The 12,616-nt window shown below is 57.1% G+C and overlaps 1 protein-coding gene and 2 non-coding genes across 3 annotated transcripts; 2 read left to right on the top strand and 1 right to left on the bottom strand.

Moving 5' to 3' along the window:
• Positions 1-1,293: 1,293 nt before the first annotated feature.
• On the bottom strand, positions 1,294-1,366 carry TRNAF-GAA (transfer RNA phenylalanine (anticodon GAA)). Its single transcript has one exon. It is a non-coding gene; the product is annotated as a tRNA-Phe (tRNA).
• Positions 1,367-1,974: 608 nt separating this feature from the next.
• TRNAN-GUU (transfer RNA asparagine (anticodon GUU)) lies at positions 1,975-2,048 on the top strand. Its single transcript has one exon. It is a non-coding gene; the product is annotated as a tRNA-Asn (tRNA).
• A 531-nt stretch (positions 2,049-2,579) lies between these two features.
• Positions 2,580-10,787, top strand: NDUFS7 (NADH:ubiquinone oxidoreductase core subunit S7). Its single transcript, XM_075902687.2, has 8 exons — positions 2,580-2,698; positions 5,841-5,877; positions 6,403-6,471; positions 7,609-7,726; positions 8,461-8,640; positions 8,721-8,767; positions 9,429-9,517; positions 10,597-10,787. Exons 1-8 carry the CDS (start codon positions 2,683-2,685, stop codon positions 10,692-10,694), a joined length of 654 nt encoding a protein of 217 aa, XP_075758802.1. The 5' UTR covers positions 2,580-2,682; the 3' UTR covers positions 10,695-10,787.
• The last annotated feature ends 1,829 nt before the right edge of the window (positions 10,788-12,616 follow it).

The raw sequence follows: 12,616 nt of genomic DNA, 5'->3' as shown, positions 1-12,616 counted from the left end.
GCCCACAAGGCTAAGGAGCCAGCACCTCTGCCCTGGGAGCTAGAAACACTGACACCCTGTACCCGCCTGTTCTGGCCAGCCCATCTGCTTGTGTCTTTCAATGCTTGACACGTTGTGGAGGCCATGTTCAAAGGATCCCATCCCTGGGCCGCCTGTTGAGCCCCACGCAGGGCCGGATGGAGGCAGGGGCGAGCTGGGCAGCTGCCCAGAGCGCCAACCCACAGGGGGCGCCTGATGGCAGCTGTAAGGGGTGCGCGGCGTCCCTTACAGCTGCCATCAGGAGCTGCGCGCCTGGCTCCTGCAGTGCCCTTGCCCCCCCGGCTGTGGGGCCCTGCATGACCTGGCACTTGCACCAGCAGCCCAGGCCGGGCTGGGCAGCGTATGCGCTGTGCGTCCCGGGGGTGGGCCCCGGGCTGCATGCCAGCGACCGTGATCGGCCTGCGCATGTGCCGAGCATCCCAGGGGCGCCCGGGCTTTGCGCCAGTGGCTGTGGCTGGCGCGTGTGTGTGCCCTGCACCCCAGAGGCATGCCCATGCACACTGGAGGGGTGGGCCTGCGTATGCACCCTGCGCCCGGGGGCGGTGCCGCATGCCTGGATCGGCTGGCAATGCTCCTAATGCAACTTAATATGCCATTAGCCTTCTTGGCTACAAGGGCACACAGTTGACTCATCCAGCTTCTCATCCACTGTAATCCCCAGGTCCTTTTCTGCAGAACTACTACTTAGCCATTTGGGCCCCAGCCTGTAACAGTGCACTTGTCCTTGTTGAACCTCAAACCCAAACCACATGGCGGCCGCAAACAAACAGGCTGCAGGCCATGTGTTGAGTAGCCCTAGACTCTAGGGGAAGGTGCCTGTGGCTTTTGGACAGCTCCTGGAGCCCCTGCACCCATCCTCATTCTCTTGGGCTTCTGGCCCTAACCCTAAAGTTCCAAGTGTTCCCAACAACCTAAAGATATTTTATTTCATCTGATGTGTTTTTGCAGAGAGGGGGGATTAACTGCTACAAGTTTTAAGAAAAAGGAGGTGGGTGGTTTTTTTAATCCTTCCCCCCAAAAATCCAACCTCTGGCATGTGTGGCCCTGAGCCAATTTCTGATCTGCAGAAGCCGAACTCAAAGGGGAAATTGCAACAGCCTCTTAGCTTGTGGGGATCAGCAGGTGAAACATTACCTGGGAGCAAACAGCCCCCCAAAACCGCCTGGCCGCTCAGCCGGGAACTGGATGAAGTGCATCCGCCCAGCGATATGGAAACTCTAGTAAAACTAATCTCCTAGAAGTAAGGAAAACATCTGCCGAAACCCGGGATCGAACCAGGGACCTTTAGATCTTCAGTCTAACGCTCTCCCAACTGAGCTATTTCGGCTGCTTGTTGTGTGTGCTTGTTCTGCCTTGCCCTGAAATTGAAGATTGATTCTCGTTGGCTTCAGATCATGGGGTTTTGGCTAGAGGGCTCTGGTGTCCGTGCAGCTCATTGCCCGTGTACACAAGGCGGCACGTCCTCCCTGTTACCCCCAGCCATCAGCCTAGCTGTACCAAACACAGGAAGACACTGGCCAGGCCCCCAAGGACCTTAGCCCGGGGAAGCCATGCAGGGCAGGGATGCCTCTGTCCCCGCAGAAAAACGTCAGTGGAATTGACGTGATTACAGATTAATTGAACTGGAGCAACTGCTGTCCTGAAACACGTCAGTGACACCGGCCTCCAGGGTGGGTGGAGAGCGGGTGAGCCTGTCTGCTTGGCTTCGGCAGACCCCTCGGTATTAGCTGCATGGCCCTGCAAGATGCAAGCTCTCTGAGTGGGGGGGGGGGGGGGCAGCCGAGGTGTCACCTTCAACACCCCCCTCCCCCCCAGCCCTGGAATCAGGCGTGTTGCCTTGTTCTCCAAAATCCCTGAATTCCCAGTCTCTCTCTCTCTCCCCCCCTCCCCCCCTTGAAGTTCTTAAGGTGTTGCAGAAATCTCCCGAACAGCTGGGTCTCTGTGGCGCAATCGGTTAGCGCGTTCGGCTGTTAACCGAAAGGTTGGTGGTTCGAGCCCACCCAGGGACGCGGCCGGGATCTTTTTTTGGCTGGGGGAGGCGAGGGAAGAGGGGGGCTGGAGCTGGGGCGGGGGAAGCGGGGGGCGGGGGCTGGGGGGGGGAAGCGGGGGGCGGGGGCTGGGGCGAGGGAAGAGGGGGGCTGGGGCGAGGGAAGAGGGGGGCGGGGGAAGCGGGGGAAGAGGGGGGCTGGGGCGGGGCTGGGGCTGGGGAAGAGGGGGGCTGGGGCGATGCAGAGGGAACGGCCGAGGTTGCAAGTGGGGAGCTGGGATTCGGGCAAAGGAAAGAAAAGCCGCTCCCAGGCGGGGGGGGGGGGGCAGGCAGGAGCTGCCCCTGCTCCACGTGGAGCAGGAAAAGGGGCAAATCCCCCCCCCCCCGCAGCCCCGCCCTAGCGCCTTTGCTTTGCACCGCCAGCCCCGCCGGGAAAGCCCCGGGCCCCTTCCTTGCAGGGGCCTGCCCCACCGCCAGTCCGCGCACCCGGCACCCCCACATTTATCCTCCCCCACCCGCCAGGTCCCCTGGGCCCGGCGGAACCCGAGGGGCGGCCCGTGTTTCCCGGCGGGCGGGGACCGGAAGTGGCTGCACCGGGCCCGGGCGGACGGTTTAGGCGGCGCGCGGCCCGGGCGGGCAGAGGTTGGCTGAAGGGGATGGCGGCGCTGGCTGGTGCGTGGGGGCTGCGGCGGGACAGCGCCCCCTGGGGCATGGGGAGCCCGGGCCCGGCTTCTTGCCTGGGAATGGGGGGGCGGGGCCAGGCTTCTTGCCTGGGGGGGGCCTGGGAATGGGGGGGCGGGGCCAGGCTTCTTGCCTGGGGGGGGCCTGGGAATGGGGGGGCGGGGCCAGGCTTCTTGCCTGGGGGGGGCCTGGGAATGGGGGCGGGGCCAGGCTTCTTGCCTGGGGGGGGCCTGGGAATGGGGGCGGGGGGGGCCTGGGAATGGAGGGGGCGGGGCCAGGCTTCTTGCCTGGGGGGGGCCTGGGAATGGGGGGGCGGGGCCAGGCTTCTTGCCTGGGGGGGGCCTGGGAATGGGGGGGCGGGGCCAGGCTTCTTGCCTGGGGGGGGCCTGGGAATGGGGGGGCGGGGCCAGGCTTCTTGCCTGGGGGGGGCCTGGGAATGGGGGGTGGGGCCAGGCTTCTTGCCTGGGGGGGGGGGAATGGGGGGGGGCCTGGGAATGGGGGCGGGGCCAGGCTTCTTGCCTGGGGGGGGCCTGGGAATGGGGGCGGGGCCAGGCTTCTTGCCTGGGGGGGGCCTGGGAATGGGGGGCGGGGCCAGGCTTCTTGCCTGGGGGGGGCCTGGGAATGGGGGGGTGGGGCCAGGCTTCTTGCCTGGGGGGGGCCTGGGAATGGGGGGGCGGAGCCAGGCTTCTTGCCTGGGGGGGGCTGGGAATATGGGAGGGCGGGGCCAGGCTTCTTGCCTGGGGGGCCTGGGAATGGGGTGCGGGGCCAGGCTTCCTGCCTCGGGGTGGGGCTGGGAATGGGGTACCGGGCAGGGCCAGGCTCTGAAGAAGGGGGGGTGCTCCCTTTTCTCATGGGGGGGAGGGTCCCCCTGTCCAGTGGGCTCGGCCCAACTCTGTGGTGGAAAGATCCCTCCCCTGGCCCCCCAGCTGAGGGGTCTGGGTGGCGGGTCTCCCCGGTGGGGTGTCTGTGTTTGCAGCGGGGAGGACACGGGGAGGGACGGTACCATCTAATCGTCCTTCCATGAGGGCAGGGGACTGGACTTGATCTCCCGAGGTCTCTTCTGGTTCTAACATTCTATGTCTGGGTGACGCGCATTGCAGGACCCGCTTATAAAGAGCCTTGGAACTAGCTCGCCCCTCCCTCCAGCCTGCCTGTGGATTTTGGCAGCGTGACCCACTGGGATCTCGTGGGGACCAGTGCCAGGGACCGCTTGATGGGGCTTGTCTGACAAACTCACACAGGTGGCAAGTCCTGGGCTGTGGATCAACAGGCTGCAGGGTGCTGCGCAAACCCAGAAAGGCTCTGAACTAGATTGGAGGGAGGGGTGAATGCCAAGCCGGGCTGGGGTTTTCCTACCCCCTCGCTGCACCCATGGGCTTGTAGCTACTTGCATGAGATTATAAACCTCTCATTAGTATACCACTGCAAAGCAAGAGTGTAATGATTCCAGCACAGCCATGCCAAAACTCATATTTTCTCAATAAATTAAACCCTTCCCTTGGTTACTACTCGGTTAAAACAGCAGGGCCCTCAAACATTTATTTATTTGCCATTTCTGCTTTTGCCCTTTAGGGTTTACGGCTTTGCTGCTTGAAATAGGCTCTTGGATTTGTCCCCCACCCCTCAAAAAAACCCAGGCTGTCATCTTTTATCTACTGAGGCCGTGTTTAAAAGTTTTGTGGCCTCCTCCCAGTCTAGCCCTAGAAAAAGGGGGAGTGTTGTGTTACCCTGACACCTATTTGTGACCCCCTAACCCAACTCCCCATTGTAAAACCCAGGCTGAAAAGCCCTGCTTTTGGCCCCGTGTTTGGTTTTGGTGGCAAATGCTTTGAAGAATGGTCACACTTAAATGACTGCTTTAATTTATTTTCATGCTAATAGGGTTATCTTTGTTAAAGTTATTTCTAAACGATCTCCTGCTCTGAGCTTATATTTGGGGGCTAAAGTGCCAGCTTTAAACGGCTCCAAAATATAGGAGATTAGGCACATCAGGGTCGACTAGGAGAATAGTTTGTATCTGTTTTTTTTATTTGTACTGCTGAAGTATCTAGGAGCGCAGTCATGAACCAGGCTGCACTGAACTAGGCCCTGCAGAAACAGAACAAAAAGAGCTTCCCAGCCTAGAGAGCTGGCAGTCAAAGTCCAAAAGACAAGAAGACTGGGGAGCGCAGAGACCCGATATAACAGTGCTGGCCAGCACGATCAGTGGTAGTTTCCGCAGCCTGGCTCTTGTCAATTTTTTGTAGGGATATGGCAAAGGGGATTTTTCAGGAGGGATTTGAAAGAGCAGAATGAGGTCGCTTTGGTGACGTTTACAGGGAGCGCCTCCCATGAGGGAGGGCCAAATGGATAGGGATACACAGAGACAGAGGCACAATTCACAAAAACAAAATAACAAAACCCAGTTGCTCCACCGTCCCCAAATATTACGCTGCTGTCCCAATCCTGTCGGGGTACTAGGTTGCTGACTTCCACGCATGCTAGTGCTACCTGCTGGCTGTCAGCGTGTGAGGCAGTTTGACCGTGCCAAGGTGGGTAAGCGAGTAATTTTTATTGAACCAGCCTCTGTGGGTGAAAGAGAGAAGCTTTCGCGCTCCACAGAGATCTTCCTCTGGTCTGGGAAACCAGCTAACGAACTGAGTGGGTCACAAGGGAACAAATTGTATAGCATCAGTGGTTAACGCATTTCAAGGGACCGTATAAGTCACTAACCAGTGAATTGTAGGGCATACCGTCGTTTAATGACACTTTGTATTTGGACAGAGGCATGGTATGATTTGCTTCAAGTGCATTGCTCTTCACACACCATTCTGTGTGCGTTTGTTTATCGCTTTGTGTGGTTTCAGGGCTAATGTAGTGGATGAATATGACTTTGGGGAAAATACAGGGGAATGGGTTAGAGTTTGGTGCCTGAAAGATCTGCTTAGTTTTCCAATCCCTGTAGAATTATACCTATTTGAGAATAATGAGGTATGTGGTCAGTTTTAAATCTTCTCTCTGGTGGCTTAGACATGGATGGACACACACAACTGCCTCCACACCCAGTTATCCTCCACTCTGGGTCTTGTGGAGTCCTGTTGCTGCTTTCTTTGAGATTCTGGCTGTTAAACTGCCCTGTGGGTTTTGTTCACAGCTCCTCGCCTGGCCCGGGTTGGGATATTGCTTTTGCGGTAAGTAGCTCCTGGTTGCTTGAGCAGCCGCAGAGATGAAACTTACATGCATGGGGGGAGAGGGGCACGATGGATTTAATTATTTTGCTGCTTGAAGCCCTCTACCTGCCATTCTCATACTTCCTGCCAACCCTCTGTCGCTACAGCCCTCTCCCTTCTCTGTATTTCTCCTCAAGTGTGAGTGAGTGGCACAGCTCTGTACGAACAGCAGCGACTGAGGCACAGAGACAGTAAAGCCACGTTCTTAACGGACATTCAGGGAAACAAGCCTGACTTGTCTGATTGTGGTAGGGTTGCTGGAAAATGTTGCCCTGCAGTTAGATGACAGCCCTGGAAGTCAGGGCCCTGTGTCCATTCTCACTCCGCCATGGGCGTTGGGTCATTTCTCCTTTTGTCCATTTACCTGTCTGCCTGGCGCGTTATGCTTCCTGGGGCTGAGCGAGTATCTGTAAGGCAGTGAGGTCTAGGATGGGAAGGACAGTGTTGCTGCCGCATCATGATACTCGGCTGTATTGATTTTTACAGGCCCAGTGCCGGGGCTTCCATTCACGCGCAGTCGCTCCATCAGACGCCAGCGACCGATCATGCTGACAGGTAACCCGGCGCTGCCAGCTGCGTTCTTTAGCTGAGTGGGAGATGGCAGGTGATACACGAAAGGGAGGTTCGTCTGTGGCAGCACATTGCAGTGTATGGACGAAGGAGGCCTGGTTTCTCTCTCTTCCCTTAGCCGGCAGTATTACCTGGCGAGGCGCAGTGTCCTAGAGATGAGCCTGCTGAGTAACCCGAGTGTAATGAAGATCCCAGGGACGTTTCCCTGCCTGGATAGCAGTTTCCATGATATTTGGACTTCTCCCCCTTGTGGAGAGTCTGCTCGTCCGAATAGCATAGAACTCCCTTGGCACTTGGCCGGCTGGGCTCTTCTTAATGGTTAGAACTCTCCAAAACAAAGCTCCATGCCAGTGACGCAAAACCCTCCCCGTCGTGGGTGACAGGAGAGATCACGTGAGGATTACCCATTGTGATCCCTCCCTCTGGGGCCGCTGTCGGCAGACAGGACACTGGGCTAGATGGACCTTTGGACTGTCCCCGTCTGACCGTTCTTATGTCAGCCTCCTGCCTCTCGAGGCAGCTGAGTGATACTTACCAATGTTCTGTGTTTGTGCTACTTTCCCTAAGCCCCTGGACTCCTGGTCTTTAATTTGGGGGTGACCTCTGAGGCTTGAGATTTCCTGTGGCTTTTAAACTGGTTTGTCCCAGGGATGTAAAATCCCGTTTTATTGGTTAACTGGTTCAGAGCGCCACCCCCCCCCTTCCTGCCCGTTGCAGGTGAGCTGGAGTGACCCCCACCGCTGCCACAGACAAGGGCTGCTCCAGCCGGCCAGCTCGAGCAGCCCCCTGCCTGCAGTGGGATGCAGAAGCCCCTGCCTGGGGCAAGCAGGGAGCTGCTCCAGGCCCTAGTAGTTAATTGGAACTGGTAATCCTCACTCATTAAGGGTGAGGTTAACTGGATAACCATTCACACCCTAGTTGGTCCAGAGGTGACCGCTGAGCCTACCCTCACCCTGATGTGCCGTATTCAGCAGCAGCCACTGGTGTTGAATTGACTCTGAGCAGCTTATTCCAGCCTCTCGGGGGGATCGAGTGTCCTCAAAGCGGGGAGACCTTAATCCGCGACTCTCTTGCTAACGGGAGAGAGCGTAAGCTGGCGTTGTCCGTGCTGTCTGTCCACAGCGCATCCCAGGTCCAGCAAAAGAAGCCGGCCACAGTCCAGAAAACCCCCCTCGTCCCCACCAGCCGGGGAGAGTACGTTGTCACCAAGCTCGATGACCTGATCAACTGGGTGCGGCGGGTGAGTGGTCGGGAGGCCCTTGGCCTGTGAACGGGAACGGGAACGGGTGACTACGGCTCTGGAGTGCTCGCAGGAGGCGGATGGGACAGAGCGGAGGTCACCTTGGAAACATGCGCTGCCCTGCGATGAAATAGGCCAAGTTCCTGCGCTGGAGCCGGGGGGGGGGGAAGGGGGGGGTTGGGCTTCAGAGAGAGGCCCGGCGGGTTTATCCGAGGGCGCTACAAACTTCCAACGAGTGTCCCCGTGTTCCTCTGTGGTTCCCCTCCTGCCCTGTGTGATCCAGCGACTGTGGCTCTTTATCCATATCCCAGCTATACCGGCTTGGTTGCCAGCAGGGCTCTTCGGGCGACTCCTTACGCTGAGGTGTCCCTGCTCTGAGGAGTAACGCTTTGTCCAGCCAAGACTGCGTTGCTCCCTTCTCCCGGGTCCTTGGGCAGTTGATTGTGCACTGGCACCTGCCGCTCTGCCCCAGAAGTGGCTGCATTTCAGTGGTGCTGAGGGTACAGCTTGGGCAGGCTGAGCACCCTGAGTTTGGAAGGATGCGTGTGTAGGCCTTGGAGCAGAGGCCTTGCCTTTCCCTTTGTATGTAAACCCCGCCGCCATCTCTCCCGCTACATGCATAATACACCACGCCCCTTTCCCCCGCAGACCCGCATCCCTTGAAATGCGCCGCGCAGCCTGTGCCAGCTCAGTGCCTTTCTGAGCGTTGTTCACTCAGCTCTCTTCCATCTCAGAGCTCCCTGTGGCCGATGACTTTTGGGCTGGCGTGCTGCGCCGTGGAGATGATGCACATGGCGGCGCCTCGCTATGACATGGACCGTTTCGGGGTGGTGTTCCGGGCCAGCCCTCGGCAGGCAGACGTCATGATCGTGGCCGGCACCCTGACCAACAAAATGGCCCCCGCCCTTCGAAAGGTATGTCGGGCACCTTGGCACGGGCAGCTTCGTCACTGGGGTGCCAAAGGCCTTCACTGGGAAATCTCTCTCTCCGCCAGGTGTACGAGCAGATGCCTGAACCACGCTACGTGATCTCCATGGGAAGGTAAACTCCAGAGACTTCCCTAGCATCTGACAACTGGCCGGTAGGAAATCTCTTGCCGTTGTCTGTGAACGAAGGGCCCGTTTTGCGCTGGGGTGCTGCGTCGAGACGCCGCACCGTGAATGCAGAAGACCCGAGGCTCTCTCTTGAGGGCCAGGGAACGGTAGAACGTCTCTTCGTCGTAGGGCTCCTCTCTGGGAGTCAGAACTCCAAACGGGGAGCTTTATTTTTACAAGGGAGGGGAGGAGCCACCCGATTCTCCTACCAAACAACCCAAAGGCGGGAAAAAGTGTCCCGCTAGTGTCGCTAATATGTCACTAGCGAAACATGAGCCCGTTCCACCTTCTGCAGAGCCTGAGCGGTGGATCGGAGCTGGCTCTGCCAGTGCAAATAACCACAGTGAGGAGGACGCAGCGATGTCCCCGCCTGTCAGAGAAACCAGGGGTGCAGCATCCCAGGCTCGTCGGGAGGCAGATGCTGGGCTAATGCTGTTAGTTAGGCCACGCTTGGGGTAACTGCTCATGGGACTACTCTGTGCTGCAGCTTTGCTGCTCCAGGACCCCAGCAGGGCCGGCCCACAACATTTGGCACCTGAGGCAGGGAGCTCAATTGATGCTCCCGAGTGGCCTGTCGGATGACACTGAACCTTTCCTCTCTCCTGCAGCTGTGCGAATGGCGGCGGATACTACCACTACTCCTACTCCGTGGTGAGGGGCTGCGACCGCATCGTGCCAGTGGACATCTACGTGCCAGGTAAAAAGCAACTCTCCTCGCCCCCATAGGGTCCCGGAACGCGCCTCAAGCTGGAGCAACCCTTGGCCTAGGATTCTAATCCCTTATGACGCCTGTCCAGTGTGTAGCTGTTTAAGGCCCCTTTGTTTAAGTTTGAAGCTGCCCCACTTAAATGTTCAGGCTTTCGTTACATTGTGCTCCCACAATGACTTGGAAGGGAAATCAAACCCTTGCAGCTTCTCTACAGGCAATTGCAGCCAGTCCAGTCTTTGCAGGGCACAGGGGTATGCCTTGGTCCCCAAGGAAGGCTTTTTCTGTGTCCAGATACCAAGTTATTTAGCAGAAGCAGTTCTGAAATTCATCCAACTTTTCCCAGTGCCTCTCAGTTCTAATGTCTTAGGCCAGGCCTACACTAAAAGGGAAGGTCAAATCAAGATACACAACTCCAGCTCCGTTAATTCCGCAGCTGGAGTCAGCGTACTTTGATTTGAGTTTCCCCTCAGCGGGAGGTCGACGGGAGAAAATGCTGCTATTGGCTTCCCTTACTCCTCACAAGGAGCAGGAGAGTACCGGCTCCTGATGGGGGCGCCCTCTGAGTTCGATTTAGTGGGTCTTAACTAGGCCCACTAAATCAAACTCTGGCAAATCAACCACAGCAGCGTTGATCTTCCGCTGAGAGAAGACATGGCCTTAAAAATACAGGCCTGTCGTCTGTGACGGCTGCTTTTTTTAATGCAGGAGAAAAACGCACGCCCCATTTCTAATTTAACTGTGAGGGCAGTGATGCCCTGGAGCAAACCAGCGCTGTACATCTTCAGAACAAGGCCAGCAGCCTTTCTGGGAGAGATGTTCTCATCAGACACCCCTTACTGGGTTCAGTGCAGGGGTAACTGCCGGCAATTTGCCTACATGATCTCATGGGTCCCTTCACGCCTTAAAACATATTTATTTATGCAGCCTCTGTCTGAGTGGCTCTGCTGCATGTCAGCAACATCACTGGTGTCTTTAGCCCACCCAGCACAGCTGGCCAGCTGTTCGTTACGTGCGCTAAGGGAGCCCTAGACTGCGCCCGGTTCTCATACTCCATCTCTGTCCCTCAGGCTGCCCGCCCACCGCGGAAGCGTTGCTGTATGGGGTCCTGCAGCTGCAGAAGAAAATCAAGCGGGAGAAGAGAATTCAAATCTGGTACAGGAAATAGCCTCCCTTATTTATGAGCTAGATATTCGCTATTCACTGACAGAGCAATGTATTTGTATCCCCACGCACACGCAATAAAACATGATCCGTTTCATGTGCTCTCTTGGCTTTACCTATTTAAACCCGGGGAGTGAGGGGGGGGGCTGGGGACACTTTGTATTTAGCGTGTCACACCCCCTTGCAACTCACCCAATCTGCTGCCTTCCAGGGATTCTGTGCACCCCCATTAGACCCGATAGGATTCCAAGGACTCTGTTTCTGGGGTTGAACGGTTCATGTGGAGGGGAGAGCATGCCCGCTAGATTATCTGCTGTCGCAAAACAAGTATCTTCTGCCGTCTCCCTCTCTGGCAGGCTCTGGATTTTGACCCATTGGTTGCAGTGGGAATTGCAGGTTCTGGAAATCGGACCCTGTTACATAGTGATGATTTTTGGGTAAAACAGAGTTAACTGTGCAAGCAGGCAAACAAATCAGTGCAAACCAGTTTCTTACCCTGGAGAAGTGGAGGCAGAGACACGGGTGAGTTTCAAATGTGTCACTGAGTCCTGGCTTGATTTCAGCTGGGGGAAGCCCCTCTAAACTCCCGCCTCTTGGACAAGAACAAGATTCAGTTTGCAGAGATGAGATTGCTGCGGGGCGCTTTACCCCTCCGTGCAGATCAGGACTGAGACGTGTCCCCAGCTTTGCCACAAACGGGGTGGTTCATAAATCAGTCCTGAGCCTGTTCTAAACCCACCTCCCAGCGGCCTCCTCTCTATTTCTGTGTATGCGAAATTCGGAGTTTGCGTTGTAGTCAGCAAGTGCACAGAAGCTGACACGGTGCGGCGTAGTGGGGCGGGGGGTCTGCTCTGTAACCTGGGGTTCCCTGCCCTGTGATTTGAGATTCCCACTGACTCACCCTCATGTGGATTGGCCCAGACACCTAGGCCCAGCCTGAGCAGATAACGAGGCTCTTCCCAGGGGGAGAGACGAAGGAAGGGAGGCGGAGACGGCCACCTGGCTGGGGGGCAGGGCCTGGGAGCTGGGCAGTTTTTGGCTGGGATGACATGAAGAGAAGAGACTAAGCTGAGTACTGGGGGTTGAGGGGCCTGTGGTCCCCTACCCCAAGGGGTCTAAGGCTGCCCGCCCCTGACTCCTGTAACCACATCACGTCTGTGCTGTGCTGTATCCTGGAGAAACAATAAATCCCTCTTTATTCTACTGGCTGGCGGAGTCTGTTCTTGCTGCTGCAGGATCAGGGGAACCCCGACTCACCGTCACACCCACCCCTGTTCTAGACCTACCCTTGCCACCCTACATCTCTTCTGCCTTGGCGGTTTACACCTTTCCTGTCTGAGAGCTGAACGTCAGTGGTCACGTCGGCCAACTCGTTAACTCCTGCCCCTTTGATCATCTTTGCTGCTAAGTTCATCCCTCCGGCCTTCAGATTGGTTTTGTGGCTTTTCTCTGAACAGCCAGCTCCTCCTGATACTCATGCCCGGAACGGCATCCCAGATGCTGCAGCACCAGAGCCATACAGAGGCTTTACCTCCCCATCTTGTAGCTATGCCACCGGGGGGCACTCGGCACGTCTCATGCCTGGCGGTGTCCGTGTTACCTCTTGTCTCAGATTGGAAGCGCAGTGGGGCAGGGACTCTCTTTGCTGTGTGTTTGTGCAGCCCCTAACGCAGTGGGGTCTTGCTCTGGGGGGGCTCATAGGCATCCCTGTAACATGCAGGGTTTAGAAGTCTGCGTTTATACCCCAGCTTCATTTAGAACCCTGCCCAGTGATTTTATTAAAAGGCCGAAGCCTCTGAAAACGGAACAGGAGCAGAAAGCATCGAGCCAGCTCACACCGCCTACCATCAGCTCCACGGGAGCTGCTGAAGTATAAATCGATCAATTGGCTACGCGCACGCCAAGCCATCGGTCAGGAGGAGCAGA

Source organism: Pelodiscus sinensis, chromosome 32 (genome assembly GCF_052426305.1).
Source record: "Pelodiscus sinensis isolate ZL-2025 chromosome 32, ASM5242630v1, whole genome shotgun sequence".
Classification (NCBI taxonomy): Eukaryota; Metazoa; Chordata; order Testudines; family Trionychidae; genus Pelodiscus; species Pelodiscus sinensis.
Note: the sequence above shows the minus strand (reverse complement) of the source record. Positions and strands in the feature narration are given on the sequence as shown.

Bases quoted from the DNA above. Each gene is read 5' to 3' on its own strand.
- NDUFS7 (XM_075902687.2), top strand. The intron at 7,727-8,460 runs GTGAGTGGTCGG...CTTCCATCTCAG, and splicing joins TGATCAACTGGGTGCGGCGG to AGCTCCCTGTGGCCGATGAC. The intron at 9,518-10,596 runs GTAAAAAGCAAC...TCTGTCCCTCAG, and splicing joins AGTGGACATCTACGTGCCAG to GCTGCCCGCCCACCGCGGAA.